The 17,074-nt window shown below is 39.2% G+C and overlaps 1 protein-coding gene across 2 annotated transcripts; it reads left to right on the top strand.

Moving 5' to 3' along the window:
• Positions 1-534: 534 nt before the first annotated feature.
• Positions 535-13,763, top strand: LOC131360097 (mucin-2-like). Of its 2 annotated transcripts, none has more exons than XM_058400181.1 (4): positions 535-675; positions 2,450-11,377; positions 11,489-11,574; positions 12,341-13,763. In XM_058400181.1, the coding sequence occupies exons 1-4, from the start codon at positions 579-581 to the stop codon at positions 12,416-12,418; spliced, it is 9,189 nt and encodes a 3,062-aa protein (XP_058256164.1). In that variant the 5' UTR covers positions 535-578; the 3' UTR covers positions 12,419-13,763. The 2 variants fall into 2 exon arrangements, with proteins under 2 accessions (XP_058256164.1, XP_058256163.1); XM_058400180.1 differs by having other exon boundaries at positions 2,351-11,377; positions 12,341-13,762.
• The last annotated feature ends 3,311 nt before the right edge of the window (positions 13,764-17,074 follow it).

The raw sequence follows: 17,074 nt of genomic DNA, 5'->3' as shown, positions 1-17,074 counted from the left end.
ACGTAAATTTGATGGAAAATTGTGAGTAAAAACAAGTTCTGTTTTTAGAAGTAACATCAAAGGCTGACCATTGTCCCTTTTGTTTGTGATGAGTAAAATTTTTTCTCCTGTAAGACATTATTATAGCTGAACTAGCCATAACAATAACAAAATGTCCCCGTGACATCAGAGCAGCACGCAACTGCTAACCTCTCATGGGATTAATTGAATCACAGTATCAAGTGACAAATTAGCACCAAAATCACTAAAAAAACATTACAAATATTTAAATACAAGCTTATTCAATGTATTTCATGTTTTTCCATTAAGTGTAGTAACAAATGTAAAGACACATTACACTGTTTAAAAGAATAAAGTCTAAAATGAGCTACAATATCACATTTAACATGGACCTAAATTTTATTTAGGAAACAGAATGGCATTTCCCTGAGAACCTGTTCTTCCTCTAAGTATATGAGGGTGGAGGTGGAGTCAGAATTCTACAATAACCATACTGTCAACTGTCAATCCTTAGTTTATTCACCCAAACAGCTGAATACAACACAGTTTATTTGGAAAAACTTTGTTTGAGGATTGTCATGCCGAAAGCTGCTTTTATATCACTGTACGGCAAGATGCTTAAATTTACAATGGTCATAGGATGTGTTATAATGATTAAAGGACAGACTACAACAGGTAAGATGGCTTTTTTTTAAATATCTGAGATATTGACAAATTATTAGACACTGACATACTTTTAGTGTCTCATACACAAGTGACTGTTTTTTAAAAAATAATAAGAGAAAACAGATATCAATCTAATATTATTCTACCTGTCTGAATACTGTATATGTATGTATGACATACTTCAATTCTCAAATTTCTTTTATTTTAACAAAGCAGATTTATCTTAAAGCAGATTTTGTTTTAAAAAAATATAGAAGCAAATAACTATTAGGTTTTTCATAACAATGTGAGTTTATATTCTCAGAATCAGTACAATTTGTCCTTCATGGCTTTTCAGTGACTGTGCTGGAAGTGTTGAATATATAAACACAAGCTCAAAATCCTAAACCTGAATCAAAGCCTTAAAGGAGCAGTTCACTTATGGAAAAAAGTCAAAAACAAAGTATGCACCAAACCAGCAAGGCAAATGTACACTGTTAAACCTTTCACTGTAAATTTACAGTACAATATTGACTGGGTTTTCATAAGACCACTACTATAATAATTTTCACAAGACCACTATTATAATCATCATTAACTGTATAGTGCTGCAATTACCAAATATCTTACAGTATCTGACTGTAACATAATTTTACATATTACACTTTATATTACACTTTAATCCACTGTATATTTACAGGGTAATACTGATTTCTTTAATTATAGATTGAATTACTGGTCATTAAATAATTATATGATAAAATATTTTTTTTGTTATTTTTCATAATAGTAGTGGTAATAGGAAATGGAAAAGAACAGACTCCTGAATGGGCTTTTTAAACAATTTTTAAAGCAGAGAAGAAAACTGCTTTTGTCAGTATTTTTCTATTAAAACTTTTAAAGTGTAATTAACATTTAACAATTAACAATACAATGATTCTTCAAAAACTGAACTGAGAATGTAGAAATATAAATGACAGAAACTAAAAGAGAAAAAAAATGATACTAATCAAAATTGAGCACATCTTATGTTGTACTCAATTTGTGGTAACGTTTGCCATATAATGTGAAATATCAAAGTTACTGGTTAAAGAGTTGAGAACAGAATGAAAGGAGGACTAAGAAAAACAGTGAAACGTTTACTGTTCTAAGGTCAATCCATTTGTGGAATCAAAATACAAAAATTGTTGAATATTGTCTCACCATATTAATACTCAGATGAACAATTATTTATCTGTCTTCTCACGCTCCAAAATCCATTTACATTTGTCATAGACACATCATTAGATGATTTTTTTCTCCCTCTTCTCACATTGCCTTATCCATTTATACTGCATCACAGGGAAACTAATGTTTGGGGGAAAAAAGACTTGAAAACTCAATATTTATTTCTAGGTTTAATTAAGAAAAGTCCCAGTGATGAAATCAAATTTGATTACAGGCACAAGCATCTGTTATAAAGATCACATTAAACCCAAGAAAGAAGTAAAAAAAAAAAAAAAGAAACGTCTAGAATTTAAAATGACCACAAAAAACACCAATCCCAGAATGCAATGTCACTACAATATGATACTGAATTACTGATGAAGCACAAAAGAAAACTTCTATATATTTACAGCCAGTCTGTAAATGATATAGCATGGTACTGTTTTATGGAAATACAGTAAAATACTGTTATAGAAAACATAATTTACTTCATCTACAGATTTCTCAACAACTGAATCTCCAGAAGTATCAACCAACACCATTACATTATCATATATGTCCCCAGAATCATTTACATATCTCTCATTAATATCTGAAGCTCCAGAAACCTCAACACCATCAGTTACAGCACCATCTACTTCACCAGAATCATCAACAGTTCACTCATTAACATCTGAAGCTCCAGAAACCTCATTGACACCATCAGTTTCTGCATCATCTACTTCACTAGAATCATCTACAGATCAGTCATCCACATCAGAAGCTCCAGAAACCACATTGACACCATCAGTTTCTGCATCATCTACTTCACTAGAATCATTTACAGATCAGTCATCCACATCAGAAGCTCCAGAAACCTCATCAACATCTGAATCTCCAGAAGCCTCAACCTCATATACTTCCCCAGAATCAACAGTTCTCTCATTAACATCTGAAGCTTCAGAAAGCTCATCAACACTATCAGTTACAGCACCATCTACTTCACCAACAGCATCTACAGATCAGTCATCCACATCAGAAGCTCCAGAGATCTCATTGACACCATCAGTTACAGCACCATCTACTTCACCAGAATCATCTACAGATCAGTCATCCACATCAGAAGCTCCAGAAACTTCATCAACATCTGAATCTCCAGAAGCATCAACCAAAACTATTATATTATCATATACTTCACCAACAGCATCTACAGATCAGTCATCCACATCTGATGCTCCAGAAATCTTATTGACACCATCAGTTACTGCACCATCTACTTCACCAGAATCATCTACAGATCAGTCATCCACATCTGAAGCTCCAGAAACCTCATTGACACCATCAGTTACAGCACCATCTACTTCACCAGAATCATCTACAGATCAGTCATCCACATCTGAAGCTCCAGAAACCTCATTGACACCATCAGTTACAGCACCATCTACTTCACCAGAATCATCTACAGATCAGTCATCCACATCAGAAGCTCCAGAAACCTCAACATCTGAATCTCCAGAAGCATCAACACCATCAGTTACAGTACCATCTACTTCACCAGAATCATCAACAGTTCTCTCATTAACATCTGAAGCTCCAGAAACCTCGACACTATCAGTTACAGCACCATCTACTTCACCAGCATCATCTACAGATCAGTCATCCACATCTGAAGCTCCAGAAACCTCATTTACACCATCAGTTTCTGCATCATCTACTTCACTAGAATCATCTACAGATCAGTCATCCACATCAGAAGCTCCAGAAACCTCATTGATACCATCAGTTTCTGCATCATCTACTTCACTAGGATCATTTACAGATCAGTCATCCACATCAGAAGCTCCAGAAACCTCATCAACATCTGAATCTCCAGAAGCCTCAACCTCATATACTTCCCCAGAATCATCAACAGTTCTCTCATTAACATCTGAAGCTTCAGAAAGCTCATCAACACTATCAGTTACAGCACCATCTACTTCACCAACAGCATCTACAGATCAGTCATCCACATCAGAAGCTCCAGAAATCTCATTGACACCATCAGTTACAGCACCATCTACTTCACCAACAGCATCTACAGATCAGTCATCCACATCAGAAGCTCCAGAAATCTCATTGACACCATCAGTTACAGCACCATCTACTTCACCAGAATCATCTACAGATCAGTCATCCACATCAGAAGCTCCAGAAACCTCATCAACATCTGAATCTCCAGAAGCATCAACCAAAACTATTATATTATCATATACTTCACCAACAGCATCTACAGATCAGTCATCCACATCTGATGCTCCAGAAATCTTATTGACACCATCAGTTACTGCACCATCTACTTCACCAGAATCATCTACAGATCAGTCATCCACATCTGAAGCTCCAGAAACCTCATTGACACCATCAGTTACAGCACCATCGACTTCACCAGAATCAACTACAGATCAGTCATCCACATCAGAAGCTCCAGAAACCTCAACATCTGAATCTCCAGAAGCATCAACCAAAACTATTACATTATCATATACTTCCCCAGAATCATCTACATATCTCTCATTAACATCTGACGCTCCAGAAACCTCATCAACACCATCAGTTACAGTACCATCTACTTCACCAGCATCATCTACAGATCAGTCATCCACATCTGAAGCTCCAGAAACCTCATTGACACCATCAGTTACTGCACCATCTACTTCCAGAGAATCATCTACAGATCAGTCATTCACATCTGAAGCTCCAGAAACCACATTGACACCATCAGTTACAGAGCCATCTACTTCACCAGAATCATCTACAGATCAGTCATCCATATCTGAAGCTTCTGAAACCTCATCAACATCTGAATCTCCAGAAGCATCAACCAAAACTATTACATTATCATATACTTCCCCAGAATCATCTACATATCTCTCATTAACATCTGACGCTCCAGAAACCTCATTAACACCATCAGTTACAGTACCATCTACTTCACCAGAATCATCAACAGTTCTCTCATTAACATCTGAAGCTCCAGAAAGCTCATCAACACTATCAGTTACAGCACCATCTACTTCACCAACAGCATCTACAGATCAGTCATCCACATCAGAAGCTCCAGAAATCTCATTGACACCATCAGTTACAGCACCATCTACTTCACCAGAATCATCTACAGATCAGTCATCCACATCAGAAGCTCCAGATACCTCAACATCTGAATCTCCAGAAGCATCAACCAAAACTACTACATTATCATATACTTCCCCAGAATCATCTACATATCTCTCATTAACATCTGACGCTCCAGAAACCTCATCAACACCATCAGTTACAGTACAATCTACTTCACCAGAATCATCAGCAGTTCTCTCATTAACATCTGAAGTTCCAGAAACCTCATCAACACCATCAATTACAGCACAATCTACTTCACCTGAATCATCAACAGATCAGTCATCCACATCAGAAGCTCCAGAAATCTCATCAACATCTGAATCTCCAGAAGCCTCAACCTCATATACTTCCCCAGAATCATCAACAGTTCTCTCATTAACATCTGAAGCTTCAGAAAGCTCATCAACACTATCAGTTACAGCACCATCTACTTCACCAACAGCATCTACAGATCAGTCATCCACATCAGAAGCTCCAGAAATCTCATTGACACCATCAGTTACTGCACCATCTACTTCCAGAGAATCATCTACAGATCAGTCATTCACATCTGAAGCTCCAGAAACCACATTGACACCATCAGTTACAGAGCCATCTACTTCACCAGAATCATCTACAGATCAGTCATCCATATCTGAAGCTTCTGAAACCTCATCAACATCTGAATCTCCAGAAGCATCAACCAAAACTATTACATTATCATATACTTCCCCAGAATCATCTACATATCTCTCATTAACATCTGACGCTCCAGAAACCTCATTAACACCATCAGTTACAGTACCATCTACTTCACCAGAATCATCAACAGTTCTCTCATTAACATCTGAAGCTCCAGAAAGCTCATCAACACTATCAGTTACAGCACCATCTACTTCACCAACAGCATCTACAGATCAGTCATCCACATCAGAAGCTCCAGAAATCTCATTGACACCATCAGTTACAGCACCATCTACTTCACCAGAATCATCTACAGATCAGTCATCCACATCAGAAGCTCCAGATACCTCAACATCTGAATCTCCAGAAGCATCAACCAAAACTACTACATTATCATATACTTCCCCAGAATCATCTACATATCTCTCATTAACATCTGACGCTCCAGAAACCTCATCAACACCATCAGTTACAGTACAATCTACTTCACCAGAATCATCAGCAGTTCTCTCATTAACATCTGAAGTTCCAGAAACCTCATCAACACCATCAATTACAGCACAATCTACTTCACCTGAATCATCAACAGATCAGTCATCCACATCAGAAGCTCCAGAAATCTCATCAACATCTGAATCTCCAGAAGCCTCAACCTCATATACTTCCCCAGAATCATCAACAGTTCTCTCATTAACATCTGAAGCTTCAGAAAGCTCATCAACACTATCAGTTACAGCACCATCTACTTCACCAACAGCATCTACAGATCAGTCATCCACATCAGAAGCTCCAGAAACCTCATCAACATCTGAATCTCCAGAAGCATCAACCAAAACTATTATATTATCATATACTTCACCAACAGCATCTACAGATCAGTCATCCACATCTGATGCTCCAGAAATCTTATTGACACCATCAGTTACTGCACCATCTACTTCACCAGAATCATCTACAGATCAGTCATCCACATCTGAAGCTCCAGAAACCTCATTGACACCATCAGTTACAGCACCATCGACTTCACCAGAATCATCTACAGATCAGTCATCCACATCAGAAGCTCCAGAAACCTCAACATCTGAATCTCCAGAAGCATCAACCAAAACTATTACATTATCATATACTTCCCCAGAATCATCTACATATCTCTCATTAACATCTGACGCTCCAGAAACCTCATCAACACCATCAGTTACAGTACCATCTACTTCACCAGCATCATCTACAGATCAGTCATCCACATCTGAAGCTCCAGAAACCTCATTGACACCATCAGTTACTGCACCATCTACTTCCAGAAAATCATCTACAGATCAGTCATCCACATATGAAGCTCCAGAAACCACATTGACACCATCAGTTACAGAGCCATCTACTTCACCAGAATCATCTACAGATCAGTCATCCATATCTGAAGCTTCTGAAACCTCATCAACATCTGAATCTCCAGAAGCATCAACCAAAACTATTACATTATCATATACTTCCCCAGAATCATCTACATATCTCTCATTAACATCTGACGCTCCAGAAACCTCATCAGCACCATCAGTTACAGTACCATCTACTTCACCAGAATCATCAACAGTTCTCTCATTAACATCTGAAGCTCCAGAAAGCTCATCAACACTATCAGTTACAGCACCATCTACTTCACCAACAGCATCTACAGATCAGTCATCCACATCAGAAGCTCCAGAAACCTCATCAACATCTGAATCTCCAGAAGCATCAAGCAAAACTATTATATTATCATATACTTCCCCAGAATCATCTACATATCTCTCATTAACATCTGAAGTTCCAGAAACCTCATCAACACCATCAATTACAGTACAATCTACTTCACCAGAATCATCAACAGTTCTCTCATTAACATCTGAAGCTACAGAAAGCTCATCAACGCTATCAGTTACAGCACCATCTACTTCACAAGCATCATTTACAGATCAGTCATCCACATCTGAAGCCCCAGAAACCTCACTGACACCATCAGTTACAGCACCATCTACTTCACCAGAATCATCTACAGATCAGTCATCCACATCAGAAGCTCCAGAAACCTCAACACCATCAGTTACAGTACCATCTACTTCACCAGCATCATCTACAGATCAGTCATCCACAACTGAAGCTCCAGAAACTTCATTGACACCATCGGTTACAGCACCATCTACTTCACCAGAATCATCTACAGATCAGTCATCCACATCAGAAGCTCCAGAAACCTCATCAACATCTGAATCTCCAGAAGCATCAACCAAAACTTTTACATTATCATATACTTCCCCAGGATCATCTATATATCACTCATTAACATCTGAAGTTCCAGAAACCTCATCAACACCATCAGTTACAGTACCATCTACTTCACCAGCATCATCTACAGATCAGTCATCCATATCTGAAACTCCAGAAACCTCATTGACACCATCAGTTACTGCACCATATAATTCACCAGAATCATTTACAGATCAGTCATCCACATCTGAAGCTCCAGAAACCTCATCAACATCTTCAGTTACAGTACCATCCACTTCACGAGAATCATCAACAGTTCTCTCATTAATATCTGAAGCTCCAGAAACCTCATCAACAACAGCCATAACCCAAAAAATCAGCAGTACAACAACTACAATTACAGGAGCAACCAGCACAGATACATTTATATCAAATGTCTCTTCCAATACATCCACCATAGCAAATACTCCAAATACAAGCACAATAATTGCCACAAGTCCTTCAACAGCCACATCTTCAACAAGCAACACAACTTCATCTTTTCTCTCAAGTCCAGCAGCCCAATTAATGACAAGTACTTCTACAGCTCCTCCAACAAATGTTCACACCACCCCTACCACCCTTCCAACAGCATCTACAATACCAACAACCAATACAACTAACACACAAACCTCCACATCTCCTGTAAATACCACTTCACAAACCAACACAACCACATTTTCCTCAAGTATAACCACCCCACCATCTCTATTTGTAACATCTACAGCTCAACCCTCAGTAACTGCAGCTCCAGGAACAACAGCCATAAACCTAAAACCCAGCAGTTCAACAACAACAATTACAGCTGCAACCAGCACAGATATATTTACATCAAATGTCTCTTCCAATACATCCACCATAGCAAATACTCCAAATACAAGCACAATAATTACCACAAGTCCTTCAACAGCCACATCTTCAACAAGCAACACAACTTCATCTTTTCTCTCAAATCCAGCAGCCCAATTAATGACAAGTACTTCTACAGCTCCTCCAACAAATGTTCACACCACCCCTACCACCCTTCCAACAGCATCTACAATACCAACAACCAATACAACTAACACACAAACCTCCACATCTCCTGTAAATACCACTTCACAAACCAACACAACCACATTTCCCTCAAGTATAACCACCCCACCATCTCTATTTGTAACATCTACAGCTCAGCCCTCAGTAACTGCAGCTCCAGGAACAACAGTCATAAACCTAAAACCCAGCAGTTCAACAACAACAATTACAGCTGCAACCAGCACAGATATATTTACATCAAATGTCTCTTCCAATACATCCACCATAGCAAATATTCCAAATACAAGCACAATAATTACCACAAGTCCTTCAACAGCCAGATCTTCAACAAGCAATACAACTTCATCATTTCTCTCAAATCCAGCAGCCCAATTAATGACAAGTACTTCTACAGCTCCTCCAACAATTCTTCACACCACCCCTATCACCCTTCCAACAACATCCACAATACCAACAACCAACACAACTACCACACTAACATCCGCATCTCCTGTAAATACCACTTCACAAACCAACACAACCACATTTCCCTCAAGTATGACCACCCCACCATCTCTATTTGTAACATCTACAGCCCAACCCTCAGTATCTGCAGCTCCAGGAACAACAGCCATAAACCTAAAACCCAGCAGTTCAACAACAACAATTACAGCTGCAACCAGCACAGATATATTTACATCAAATGTCTCTTCCAATACATCCACCATAGCAAATACTCCAAATACAAGCACAATAATTACCACAAGTCCTTCAACAGCCACATCTTCAACAAGCAACACAACTTCATCTTTTCTCTCAAATCCAGCAGCCCAATTAATGACAAGTACTTCTACAACTCCTCCAACAAATGTTCACACTACCCCTACCACCCTTCCAACAGCATCTACAATACCAACAACCAATACAACTAACACACAAACCTCCACATCTCCTGTAAATACCACTTCACAAACCAACACAACCACATTTTCCTCAAGTATAACCACCCCACCATCTCTATTTGTAACATCTACAGCTCAACCCTCAGTAACTGCAGCTCCAGGAACAACAGCCATAAACCTAAAACCCAGCAGTTCAACAACAACAATTACAGCTGCAACCAGCACAGATATATTTACATCAAATGTCTCTTCCAATACATCCACCATAGCAAATACTCCAAATACAAGCACAATAATTACCACAAGTCCTTCAACAGCCACATCTTCAACAAGCAACACAACTTCATCTTTTCTCTCAAGTCCAGCAGCCCAATTAATGACAAGTACTTCTACAGCTCCTCCAACAAATGTTCACACCACCCCTACCACCCTTCCAACAGCATCTACAATACCAACAACCAATACAACTAACACACAAACCTCCACATCTCCTGTAAATACCACTTCACAAACCAACACAACCACATTTCCCTCAAGTATAACCACCCCACCATCTCTATTTGTAACATCTACAGCTCAGCCCTCAGTAACTGCAGCTCCAGGAACAACAGTCATAAACCTAAAACCCAGCAGTTCAACAACAACAATTACAGCTGCAACCAGCACAGATATATTTACATCAAATGTCTCTTCCAATACATCCACCATAGCAAATACTCCAAATACAAGCACAATAATTACCACAAGTCCTTCAACAGCCACATCTTCAACAAGCAATACAACTTCATCATTTCTCTCAAATCCAGCAGCCCAATTAATGACAAGTACTTCTACAGCTCCTCCAACAATTCTTCACACCACCCCTATCACCCTTCCAACAACATCCACAATACCAACAACCAACACAACTACCACACTAACATCCGCATCTCCTGTAAATACCACTTCACAAACCAACACAACCACATTTCCCTCAAGTATGACCACCCCACCATCTCTATTTGTAACATCTACAGCCCAACCCTCAGTATCTGCAGCTCCAGGAACAACAGCCATAAACCTAAAAACCAGCAGTCCAACAACAACAATTACAGCAGCAACCATTTTTCCAGCAGCTATTTCTCCAACAACAACTCCTCCAAATATATCTACCACCATTGGTCCCATGTTAATAAATATAACCACCTTTACAAAAGGACTTTCAACTCCTCCAAAAACAATCAACACAACCACAAACTCTGCAACATCACTAGCATCTTTTCCAAATACAACAACCACTACCGCTGGACCAACAACAACCAACACCACAACCATCTCTACAAAAACATCTTCACATCTTTCAATAAACATCACAAGCACCTTTGCAAAAACAGACACAGCTTCTTCTACAACAATTATAACAACCACCTCTACAAAAACAACTACAATTCCTTCGATAACAACCAGCAAAAGCACTATAACTCTTCCTACAACCACCAAAAAATCCACCTCTCCCCAAACAATTCAACCACCAACAGCTTCACCTTCAAGTACGATGTTTAACCCTTGATATTGTTTACATTTTTTTATTATATTTTAGATGGATGCATAATGTCTTGTTATTAAAAATAACTTTTGTTTATCTGTTTTGATTTCTCTAGGCTCTACTGCATTTGCTCAAGCAGTAGTTAGGATGCTATCTGTCACTGAACTAAGCAATGAAAAAATCATAGCCTATATAGATGAGGTAAGGCCATGCTTTTGCTATACTTCAAAACATTATACTTCTGTTTATACACTAGTTCACAAGAGTTCCTGTTCCGATCTACATTATAACAGCTCTAAATAATCATTCTGTCCTAAAACGTCTCCAGTGGCAGAAATCATACTGACCCTTACAAAGCTGGAGTCTCCTCTCATAAGTGTTACTTTTATATATTTATTTGTTTTTTGACAACAAATATGTGATTATAGCTGCTGTAATGTAATTTTGAAATTCAAATCACTGTTGAATAAAAGACATAAAACACTTCAGGATACTTTGTGCCAAGTTGTATCACACCACTCTGATGTGAATTATTTTACTACAGCCGCATAGCCAATCTTGTTTTATTCCTTATATAACTAACATATGATTATGATACCATATGATTATATGTCCAAAAGTTTGCCAACAGCTAACCGTCACAATCATATGTGGGTCTTTTAAACTTTTGCCACAAAGCTGGAATCACACAATTATATAAGGTGCCTTTAAACACTGTAGCATTACAGTTTTACCTTACTGAAACTAACAGGGCTAGCTCAAACCAGTTCTAGCAAGACAATGCCCTATCCACAAAGTAAGGTCCATTAGAACATGGTTTGACATTTAGTGGAAGACCTTACATGGTTGTAATGGTCAGGTGTCCACAAACATTTGGCCATATAGTGTATGTTCATAATAAAGCTATGCATAAGGTAAAATCTGTTGTTCCAGTATGTTTATATATATTTTTTTTATTTACTTTCAGTTTTCCAGATTCATCCAGGCTAACTTTAATCAAAACATTAAGATTACAGTGAAGAAGATTCAGCAAATCACACCTTAAGGATCACCTGTGGCAAAAATCTCAAAAATGCTGTTTTAGTGTGGATAGAAAAGCAAAGAAGATAAGAAAAAATTTGCACTTTCAAATTTAAAATTTACTGTGTGGCATTATCAGTGAGGGATGACTACTGTTTCATTTCATTTCTCTGACATTACGTCCAAACATGTAAGCATTGTTGTGTTTTATTTTGCTACCCTTCATCAATGCAGTTATATAGTTTGCATTAAGAGATGTGGTGACTATTTTTATAGAACCTTGTTATTAAAACTGTCTTTTGGACAAGAAAATACCTTCTATAATGTATAATGGTTATTAAAAAGATTATCAAACAAGGGAAATTAATGAAGTAAATATGGTGATATCCTTTATGCTACTATATATGTACATTTTAAGTATATTTTTTTATTGTAATTCTTTTTATGTGGGGTATTCTGGATGTATGTTTAGCATATTCTTATTTTTGTAATATTTAAGTACAACATTGTGTTTTGGTGTCTGTTAACATTCTGCTTTAGCTAATAAATATACTAACAAATTAATTAAGCATATTCTGCAGTGCAATGAAATCAATAGAGAAAAGTGCAACACTCATTCTTCCATATAGCTCACATTGCATAAACCATGATTTATCTCTTATACGTGGTATGACCTCACACATGGGGTAAAAATAAACATTCACTGAGGACAGCAGGGGCTGGCACAAAATGCAGCATCAGCATCTCACAGTGGCATGGAGGCATCTCTAGCTGCCACAGTCGCTGCTACAGCACCATCTCCAGCATCCAGGGACTTTCTTCCCCGGTCAATTATATAGTTCGATGTAATACTTTTTTATTTTAAAAACTACATTTCAACAAAATAACACAGCACTGTCATTTTTAAGCATTTATCATAAATTTTGTTAATACTCTAGTGAGTTTCTCATGCTGGACTACATCAGGGATACAAAATCCAGAAAATAATTAAGTTGATTATAATGATAAATTCTGCCAAAAAGAATAGTAGGCTACTAAACTATGTATATAAAAAAGATGTCTTATTTTATTTATTGTTTAATAGGGGCTGATCACCAAGACTCACCAAAAAGAGAATCATTTTAAAGTCAAACATGTTCACCATTAATGTTTTGTGTGTGAATAAAATTTAAATAATGTTAGACTCAATTTCCACTGTTAAACAAACTTTTATTTCAAACTAACCGCTGTACCTGAAAATGTTTGTCAGAGACACATCCCACCAAACCGCAGGGGTTTAGAATAGAAAAAAAAGCTTTTGTGACCTGTGTGCATTGAATCACTACTTTTAATATGTGAAATTAATATGTAATTATATGAAAATGTTGATTATGACTTGAACAAATTAAAATATTTACATTCCTGGTGCTAAAAATCTGTGTAGCACAAATACCTAAATTAGATCATTTTGATGCGTCCAACACTGTATTATAGCAGGGTAGGAAGTAATGATCTGTAATCGTTACTTTTGTAATCCAAAAGGATGGGGAAATTGATAACACAATAGATTTGGTACACAGGATGCAAGATTGTCACACAATCTCACAAACATCTCTGTGTCCTGATCGGTTCTGCTCCTCAGTGGCGATGATGGTGTGTGGTTAAAAAATCATAACAAGTGAATTTGAAAGTGGGGGGACACAAACGATACTTTGAGTATCAAGTGTGTCTGTGTAGTGTGTGTGTGGGGGGGGGGGGTGCCACTGTATCTATCTATCTATCTATCTATCTATCTATCTATCTATCTATCTATCTATCTAGATACACACATATGCATGTGCAGCAATTTCAGCTTTTCCTGATGAAGTCCAGCATCAGAAGGTTACTGTGACATATCACTCGAGGCGAATGCAGCAGAATCCATGATGCAGATCTTTATTTATAAACAGAAATAGCAGGCAATAATCAAAAACAATAAGGCAGGCAGAAAAGTCAGAAACTGAGAAAACAAATATACTTGCAAAAAGACACCAAAACGAAATTTGTAGTAGAACTATAACAGGCAGAGGTCATACACAGTAGCAATCCAGACTTGAACAATCAAAGGCTTGGCATGTACTCAATGAGAAATGACGCTTCGCAAAGAACAAAGGAAAGCCAGCTGTTTAAATAGCCTAAAAATCGGAAGTAAGTCCCAGATGTTAATACTCAGGCGAGGGCTCCCTCTGGTGTACAGGTTCTACTTGCCTCATTACAGAACCCCTCCTCTAGGAACACATCTCGGTGTTCTACGATGCGAGCGTCCCCGTTGGCGAGGAGCTCCCAATCCACCAGGTACTGGAGATGGCCCCTTCGATGATGGGAGTTAAGAATCGAGTGTACCTGATAGGTGAGGGAGCCATCAATGTCCAGTGGAGGGGGTGGTGCGTTGGTAGCTGGGTTGGCAGTTTGGGGTTCGTGGAAGTGTTTGAGTAGTGAGATGTGGAAAGTGGGGGAGATGCGATGTGATGCTGGTAAGTCAAGGTGGTAGGAAACTGGGTTTACTTGACGCACTATCCTGAATGGGCCGATTAGCCTCTGGCTGAGTTTATGGCAGGGCAGCTTAAGTCTCAGGTTTTTGGTGGAGAGCCATACCTGTTGCCCTACTTGACATTTATCCCGAGCTGTTTACAGAATGCTGACCACACTCAGGAGGTGAACTGTGGGCCACGATCTGACATGATGTCTTCGGGGAGTCCATAGTGGCGAAAAACAGTCTGGAAAATTGCTTGGGCAGTCTCCATAGCTGTGGGTAATTCTTTCAGGGGAAACAGCTTACATGCCTTAGAGAACCGGTCTATGACCACCATCACAGTGGTAAACCCCTGCGATACTGGGAGGTCAGTTAGGAAGTCCATGGATAGGTGTGACAAGGGTCGACAGGGAATCGGTAGAGGCTCTAGGAGGCCTTCTGGCAGCTGGCAGCTCGTTCGGGATTGTGAACAGGTAGAGCAAGAATGGACATAGTCCTCAGTGTCATGGGTGAGAGATGTCCACCAGAATCTTTGTCGTAACAGCCGGATCGTTCTGTGGATATCTGGATGTCCGGAACTTGGGCTTTCATGTGTCCACTGCAGTACTCTCTGTCGGAGACTAGTGGGAACATACACTTTCTCTGGTGGACAGGTTGATGGAGGAGCTTCAGTAGAGTGGGCACGTTCAATTTCCACCATTAAGTTCCACTGTATGGGGGCTATCTGTAGACTGGATGGAAAGATCGGTTCTGGGCACTGTGGTAGGTCGATGGTATCGTGGATCTGGGACAAGGTGGCTGCTTTCCCATTCTTTGAACCTGGTCGGTAGGAGACTGAAAACTTAAACCTAGTGAAGAAGATGGCCCACCTGGCTTGACAAGGGTTTAGACGTTTTGCGTCTCAGAGGTACACCAGGTTTCTGTGGTCAGTGACAACTAGGAACGGGTGGTGAGCCCCTTCTAGCCAGTGTCTCCATTCCTCCAGTGCGGCCTTTATTGACAGCAATTCCCAATTTCCCACATCGTAATTATTCTACCCTGGCGTGAGTTTATGGGAAAAAGGTGAACTTTACCAGTGTCCAGTTGTCGCTGGGAAAGCATGGCCCCAATGCCACTGTTCAAGGCGTCCACTTCCACTATAAACGGCAGCTCGGGATTAGGATGGCAGAGGATTGGAGCGGAAGAAAAACTCCTTTTAAGTCTCTGAAATGCCATTTTAGCTTGCTCAGTCCACTGTATTTTTTTAGGCTTGCCCTTCAGCAGTGATGTCAATGGGCTGGCTATGGAACTATAATTCCTGATAAAGTGTCGATAAAAGTTCACGAATCCTAACAAATGTTGTAATTCCTTGACTGTAGTGTGTTCAGGCCAGGATGTGATAGCAGAAACTTTGTTTTTGTCCATTTCTACTACTCGATGTGAAATGACATAGCCCAGAAAGGTGATGGAGGGGTGATGAAATTCACACTTTTCCAGCTTGACATATAGATGGTGTTCAGTTAGGCATTGAAGAATGGTACAGACATGTGATATATGTTGCTGGAGATTGGATGAGTAGATCAGAATATCATCAATGTAAGCAATGACGAACTTGTTCAGCATGTCTCGAAAAATTTCATTGATCAGAGATTGGAAGACTGCGGGAGCGTTGGTGAGTCCATATGGCATCACAAGATATTCATAATGTCCATGTGTTGTGTGAAAAGCGGTGTTCCATTCATCGCCCTCTCTCATGCGGATGAGGTTATATGCACTACGTAAGTCCACGTAAGTCCAGCTTCGTGAAATTTCTTGCCCCCTGAAATTGCTCGAGAGCGGCAGGAACCAATGGAAGAGAATATGGGTAAGGAACGGTAATGGCGTTCAGTTCTCCAAAGTCAATGCCTGGCTGGAGGCCCCCATCCTTCTTCTCTACGAAGAAAAACGCCGCTGCTGCTGGTGATGTAGACAGGCAGATAAATCCGGCAGCGAGGGCTTCTTCGATATACTCCTCCATGGCACGTTTTTCGGGGAGTGACAGGGGGTAATCGCGGCTCCTAGGTGGCGTTGTGTTAGAAAGAAAATCAATCGCACAGTCCCATGGTTGATGTAAGGGTAACTGGGTCGCCTTTTCTTTGCTGAAAACTTCTTGAAACTCGTGATATTCTCTGGGCAGGTTAACTTGGAGAGGTGATTCTGGGCTTTCAATGG

This window comes from Hemibagrus wyckioides, linkage group LG10 (assembly GCF_019097595.1).
Source record: "Hemibagrus wyckioides isolate EC202008001 linkage group LG10, SWU_Hwy_1.0, whole genome shotgun sequence".
Lineage (NCBI taxonomy): Eukaryota > Metazoa > Chordata > Actinopteri > Siluriformes > Bagridae > Hemibagrus > Hemibagrus wyckioides.
This window is presented reverse-complemented; position numbering and strand designations above follow the sequence as displayed.